The 7179-nt window shown below is 38.9% G+C and overlaps 1 protein-coding gene across 1 annotated transcript; it reads right to left on the bottom strand.

The window, feature by feature from the left end:
* Positions 1-2466: 2466 nt before the first annotated feature.
* LOC126460133 (piggyBac transposable element-derived protein 4-like) lies at positions 2467-5116 on the bottom strand. Its single transcript, XM_050095901.1, has 3 exons — positions 5016-5116; positions 2758-4739; positions 2467-2633 (listed from the first exon to the last, which is right to left on the bottom strand). The coding sequence occupies exons 1-3, from the start codon at positions 5114-5116 to the stop codon at positions 2467-2469; spliced, it is 2250 nt and encodes a 749-aa protein (XP_049951858.1).
* Positions 5117-7179: the final 2063 nt, after the last annotated feature.

The raw sequence follows: 7179 nt of genomic DNA, 5'->3' as shown, positions 1-7179 counted from the left end.
TTGCAATTAAGTCGGCATTGTGCCTTTTGTATTTAATTCCGATGCAATTTCAGTGTTTCATCATCAATACGAAGGTCCAAGGGATACAGTAAACCTGAATTGAAGCATCGGAATCTATAACAAGTGCCACAGGAATGGTTCAAAACATAGTCAGTAAGAAGAGTCAGTCTTCTTGTACTTTAGTCGGCATGGTGACTTTTGTATTTAATTCCGATGCAATTTCTGTGTTTCATCGTCTATAAGAAGGTCCAAGGGATACAGTAAACATACAGTATAGCATCGGAATCGTAAACTGGTCTCACAGGAAATGTTCAAAACATAGTAAGTAAGAAGAGTCAGTCTTCTTGTACTTAAGTCAGCAATGTGCCTTTTCTATTTAATTCCGATGCAATTTCTGTGTTTGGTCAACAATAAGGAGGTCCAAGGGATACAGTAAACCTGAAGTGAAGCATCGGAATCTATAACAAGTGCCACAGGAATGGTTCAAAACATAGTCAGTAAGAAGAGTCAGTCTTCTTGTACTTAAGTCGGCATTGTGCCTTTTGTATTTAATTCCGCTGCAATTTCTAAGTTTCATCGTCAATAAGAAGGTCAGTGGGATACAGTAAACCCGAAGTGAAGCATCGGAATCTATAACTAGAGTCACAGGAATGGTTAAAAACTTTGACAGTAGGAAGAGTCAGTTTTCTTGCACTTATGTCGGCATTGTGACTTTTCTATTTAATTCCGATGCAATTTCTGTGTCTCATCGTCAATAAGAAGGTCCAAGTGATACAGTAAACCTAAAGTGAAGCATCGAAATCTATAACTAGTGTCACAGGAATGGTTCAAAGCATAGTCAGTAAGAAGAGTCAGTCTTCTTTTACTTAAGCCGGCATGGTGCCTTTTGAATTTAATTCCGATGCAATTTCTGTGTTTCATCGTCAATAGGAAGGTCCAAGATATACAGTAAACATATAGTGAAGCATCGGAATCTAAAACTGGTCTCACAGGAAATGTTCCAAGCATAGTCAGTAAGAAGAGTCAGTGTTCTTGTACTTATGTCGGCATTGTGCCTTTTCTATTTAATTCCGATGAAATTTCTGTGTTTCGTCGTCAATAAGAAGGTCCAAGGGATACAGTAAACCTGAAGTGAAGCATCGGAATCTAATACCGGTCTCACAGGAAAGGTTCAAAGCATCGTGAGTAAGATGAGCCAGTCATCTTGTATTTGATTTGGCATTGTGCCTTTTGTATTTCATTCCGATGATATTTCTAAGTTTCATCGTCAATAAGAAGGTCAGAGGGATACAGTAAACCTGAAGTGAAGCATTTGAATCTATAACTAGTGTCACAGGAATGGTTAAAAACATTGACAGTAAAAAGATACAGTCTTCTTGTACTTAAGTCGGCATTGTTCCTTTTGTATTTAATTCCGATACAATTTCTGTGTTTTATCGTTAATAAGAAGGTCCAAGTGGTACAGTAAACGTAAAGTGAAGCATCGGAATCTATAACTAGTGTCACAGGAATGGTTCAAAACATTGACAGTAGGAAGAGTCAGTCTTCTTGTACTTAAGTCGGCATTGTTCCTTTTGTATTTAATTCCGATGCAATTTCTAAGTTTCATCGTCAATAAGAAGGTCAGTGGGATACAGTAAACCTGAAGTGAAGCATCGGAATCTATAACTAGCGTCACAGGAATGATAAAAACTTTGACAGTAAGAAGAGTCGGTCTTCTTGCACTTAAGTCGGCATTGTGACTTTTCTATTTAATCCGATGCAATTTCTGTGTCTCATCGTCAATAAGAAGGTCCAAGTGATACAGTAAACCTAAAGTGAAGCATCGAAATCTATAACTAGTGTCACAGGAATGGTTCAAATCACAATCAGTAAGAAGAGTCAGTCTTCTTGTACTTAAGTCAGCATTGTGATTTTCTATTTAATTCCGATGCAATTTCTTTGTTTTATCGTCAATAAGAAGGTCTGAGGGATACAGTAAACCTGAAGTGAAGCATCGGAATGTATAACTAGTGTCACAGGAATGGTTCAAAACATAGACAGTAGGAAGAGTCAGTCTTCTTGTACTTGAGTCGGCATTGTGCCTTTTGTATTTAATTCCGATGCAATTTCTGTGTTTCATCGTCAATAAGAAGGTCCGAGGGATACAGTAAACCTGAAGTGAAGCATCGGAATCTATAACAAGTGTCACAGGAGCGGTTCAAAAAATAGACAGTAGGAGGAGCCAGTCTTCTTGTACTTAAGTCGGCATTGTGCCTTTTGTATCTAATTCCGATGCAATTTCTGTGTTTCATCGTCAATAAGAAGGTCCAGGGGATACAGTAAACCTGATGTGAGACATCGGAATCTATAACTAGTGTCACAGGAATGGTTCAAAACATAGACAGTAGGAAGAGTCAGTATTCTTGTACTTAACCCTCTAACCGGAACATCTTTTACTCGGCGGTAAGATGGAACATCGGTCTGCTAGACCGCTAGGACATTTAAAGTGTATTTTTCTCTATTTTTATGACTTTTCCGCACTTCTACGTTGCTTCTCTCTCTCTTTAAGGTGTAATTAAACATAATAATAGGTTTTTGAACCATAATATTTGTTAAAATACCAGTAAATTCAAGTTTATTACTAGGAAAAACTTTAATTTGCAGTGTTTTGTTGTTTACACATTACTCCTTTAGAAATACTTTTTTTTTTACATTATTATAGTTACAACACAAAGAAAATGAATACTAAAATGTAATGCAAAGAAAAAATTTAACTTTTATTTTTAATTGCACAAGTCTTGCACACTTTTCGTGAACACTCCAAGCACGTTGGTTCTTCGCAAGAAATACACTTGTAGGCAGTTTTCCTCTTTTTTTGATATGGACAAAATCGACAGGTTTTTCTTTTACCAAGTGTGTCCGTCGGACACTCATCAACTCGAACAACAAATTTATTCCGTTGGCTAACGATTTGCTTTTCTTTTGCTGCCTCTTCTTCTAAAGATGAAATAATACTTTGTAGCTCTTGAGGCAGATTGGAGATTGCCAGTCGGGATTTTACGAAATCGTAGACCAAATATAGAGAAACTCTTTTCAGGAAATCAAAACGTGATACGGTTTTCTTCTCTCCAAAAAGTCCATAAAGTATACTTGCGTTTGATCCAGCCATGGCCACCATGTGGTAAAAAATAGCCAACGGCCACCTTCTTGTTTTGCGATTAGTAGAATAAACACTGCACTTCATATCTAGCGTGTCTATTCCACTTTTTGTGGCGTTATAAAAAGATATGATTTCAGGTTTATCATTTGAAACGTCAGTGTAATTGGAATGATGCATTGACGAAAGAAGTAGGACTGCCTTATTCCTTTTTGGGACATAAGAAAGCAGAGTCATTTCTTTCGTAAAGCCATAAAGGCTGGACCCAATTTCACGATCGCTTCTTGCTTGAAATTCTGCTGGTATCTGGGGTCTGTTTCTTTTTAGTGTCCCAACTAATGTCAAATTGTGAGCTAGTAGCTCCTGGGCAAGTTCCACAGAACAAAACCAATTGTCGCAACTAATATTTCTGTTTGTGCCATACAGCCCTTTAGATAGGCGGATTACAGACTGCGTGGGAATGCTCTTTTTCTTTTCTGCTGTAGAAAGTGTGGCTCCATCACAGCCTTTGCCGGAGTAGATGTAGGCATCGTAAATATATGCATTGTGTGCATCTGCCAGACCCATGACCTTAATGCCATATTTAGCCGGTTTATTCGGCATATATATACGAAATTTAACCCTCCCTCTGAAAGGCACCAAAGTTTCATCAACTGTCAAATGCGCTCCAGGGCTATAAATTTGTTGGCAGTTCCAAATAAACTTATTAAATATGTCTGTAATGGCAGCAGCTGGGTCATATTTTTCCCTCTGTTCCCTCGTGCTCGAGTCATCGAATCTAAATGCCCTAAGCAATATTCCTAATCGCTTTTCTGTTATTATTGATCGAAAAATTGGCCTCCCCAAGACCGAAGTGGAAAACAGCGAGGTCATAGGCTCCCTCGCAGATTTGAATATGCTGCAAAGAACTGTGACTCCAATCACAGCGTTCACTTCCTGCACAGTAGTGTCTCTGTAAGCTACACTTTCTTTTAGTTCAATAACAGAACGAATTTTGGCCAACTTTTCATTAGTATGCTTTACAATCGTCTCAATCATGTCGTCAGTAAACAAAAGGCGCCACACTTCACCTGGGAGTGGGTTTTTCCCCACGGTAAGAGCAGGCCCTTGTATCTTTGATAGCCGTACCTTTATTATATTGGATGCTGCTGTTCGCGTCTTAGAGCGAACAGGAGTTGATGACCATGTGAAACACTTGTTTCTTCCGTAGTAAGAAACTGGAAGACGACTCTCATCTAGAGTGTCATCAGAACGCGTAGATGAGCTAGCAACATCAGCAGGCTTCTGTGGAGTGATTAGTCTGCTTCCACCAGAAGTTATGTCAGACTGTGGTTGCTCTCCAGTTTCTTCGCGAACTGCGGTATTTTCGACTTCAAATATTTCTCGAATAGTTTCATCATCGCGATCATCATCATTGGGAGAGTCATCGTCATTATCTGTTTCATTGCGAGGATCTTGGATAGTAAGGTCCTCATCTGGAATGCATGATTCATCTGAATCCACTTCCGAGTCTGATTCTTCAAGGTAATTTTGAGAGCGTGCAAGGGCTACAATTCTTTTCGACCGATTTGAAACATATTTCGGACCTTCCATTGTAAACCTGCAAGGAAAAAGGGAAAAATGAGTTTTAACGAAATTTAATGGGGATAATTCTATCGCTGTAATAAGTTTGCGCGGTAAATTGGAGAATGTGTGTGAAAAACGGAAAGAGGAAAAATTAAAACGTTAAATACGAGTTGTTACACTTTTTTCTCGTTCTTCTATGAACACAAAAGTATTAAGCATCGTGTGGTGGCAAAAATTTCAATCAAATAGATGAAATGTTGCTACACAGAAAACAGAAGAGTTCAAAGAGTGGAACATCGGTCATACAGACCGACAAATGCGTGATACTTTTAGGAACACCGGTCTGGGAGACCGGCAAAAATTTGACACTTTTAGGAACACCCGGTCTGTCAGACCGGGAGGGGAATGCATTTTTTCGGACCACGGTCTCACAGACCGACAATACGTAACAAAAATTCTACTTACTTGAAAACAATGCATGCGCCGACAATACGTTGTTGGCCAGCTGCGGTTCGGGACCCGACTGAAGATTACTGGGCTTCTCCCCACCCTCACGAACAATGCAGCGCCGTTAGCATTGTTAATGTCAACTATGGCGGTATCTCAGACCGATGTTCCGTTCAAAGGGTTAAGTCGGCATTGTGCCTTTTCTATTTAATTCCGATGCAATTTCTGTGTTTCATCATCAATACGAAGGTCCAAGGGATACAGTAAACCTGTAGTGAGGCATCGGAATCTATAACTAGTGTCACAGGAATGGTTCAGATTATAGTCAGTAAGAAGAGTCAGTCTTCTTGTACTTAAGTCATCATGGTGCCTTTTGAATTTAATTCCGACGCAATTTCTGTGTTTCATCGTCAATAGGAAGGGCCAAGATATACAGTAAACATATATTGAAGCATCGGAATCTAAAACTGGTCTCACAGGAAATGTTCAAAGCATTGTCAGTAAGAAGAGTTAGTCTTCTTGTACCTAAGTCGGCATTGTGCCTTTTCTATTTAATTCCGATGAAATTTTTGTGTTTCGTCGTCAATAAGAAGGTCCAAGGGATACAGTAAACCTGAAGTGAAGCATCGGAATCTAATACCGGTCTCACAGGAAAGGTTCAAAGCATTGTGAGTAAGATGAGCCAGTCATCTTGTATTTGATTCGGCATTGTACCTTTTGTATTTAATTCCGATGCAATTTCTAAGTTTCATCGTCAATAAGAAGGTCAGAGGGATACAGTAAACCTAAAGTGAAGCATCGGAATCTATAACTAGTGTCACAGGAATGGTTCAAAACATAGTCAGTAAGAAGAGTCAGTCTTCTTGTACTTAAGTCAGCATTGTGCCTTTTCTATTTCATTCCGATGCAATTTATGCGATTTATCGTCAATAAGAAGGTCAGAGGGATACAGTAAACCTGAAGTGAAGCATCGGAATCTATAACTTGTGTCACAGGGATGTTTCAAAACGTAGACAGTATGAAGAGTCAGTCTTCTTGTACTTAAGTCGACATTGTGCCTTTTCTATTTCATTACGATGCAATATCTATGTTTCATCGTCAATAAGAAGGTCAGAGGGATACAGTAAACCTGAAGTGAAGCATCGGAATGTATAACTAGTCTCACAGGAATGGTTCAAAACATAGACAGTAGGAAGAGTCAGTCTTCTTGTACTTGAGTCGGCATTGTGCCTTTTGTATTTAATTCCGATGCAATATCTGTGTTTCATCGTCATTAAGAAGGTCAGAGGGATACAGTAAACCTGAAGTGAAGCATCGGAATCTATAACTAGTGTCACAGGAATGCTTCAAAACATTGACAGTAGGAAGAAACAGGCTTCTTGTACTTAAGTCGGCATTGTGCCTTATCTATTTAATTCCGATGCAATTTCTCTGTTTCATCGTCAATAAGAAAGTCAGAGGGATACAGTAAACCTGAAGTGAAGCATCGAAATCTATAACAAGTGTCACAGGAATGGTTCAAAACATAGTCAGTAAGAGGAGTCAGTCTTCTTGTACATAAGTCGGCATGGTGCCTTTTGTATTTAATTCCGATGCAATTTCTGTGTTTCATCGTCAATAAGAAGGTCCAAGGGATACAGTAAACATACGGTGAAGCATCGGATTCTAAAACTGGTCTCAAAGCAAATGTTCAAAACATAGTAAGTAAGAAGAGTCAGTCTTCTTGTACTTAAGTCGGCAATGTGCCTTTTCTATTTATTTCCGATGCAATTTTTGTGTTTTATCGTCAATAATAAGATCAGAGGGATACAATAAACTTGAAGTGAAGCATCGGAATCTATAACTAGTGTCACAGGGATGAGTCAAAACGTAGACAGTAGGAAGAGTCAGTCATCTTGTACTTAAGTCGGCATGTGATTTTTGTATTTAATTCCGATGCAATTTCTGTGTTTCATCGTCAATAAGAAGGTCCAAGGGATACAGTACACCTGAAGTGAAGAATCGGAATCTATAACTAGTGTCACAGG

Source organism: Schistocerca serialis, chromosome 1 (genome assembly GCF_023864345.2).
Source record: "Schistocerca serialis cubense isolate TAMUIC-IGC-003099 chromosome 1, iqSchSeri2.2, whole genome shotgun sequence".
NCBI lineage: Eukaryota > Metazoa > Arthropoda > Insecta > Orthoptera > Acrididae > Schistocerca > Schistocerca serialis.
This window is presented reverse-complemented; position numbering and strand designations above follow the sequence as displayed.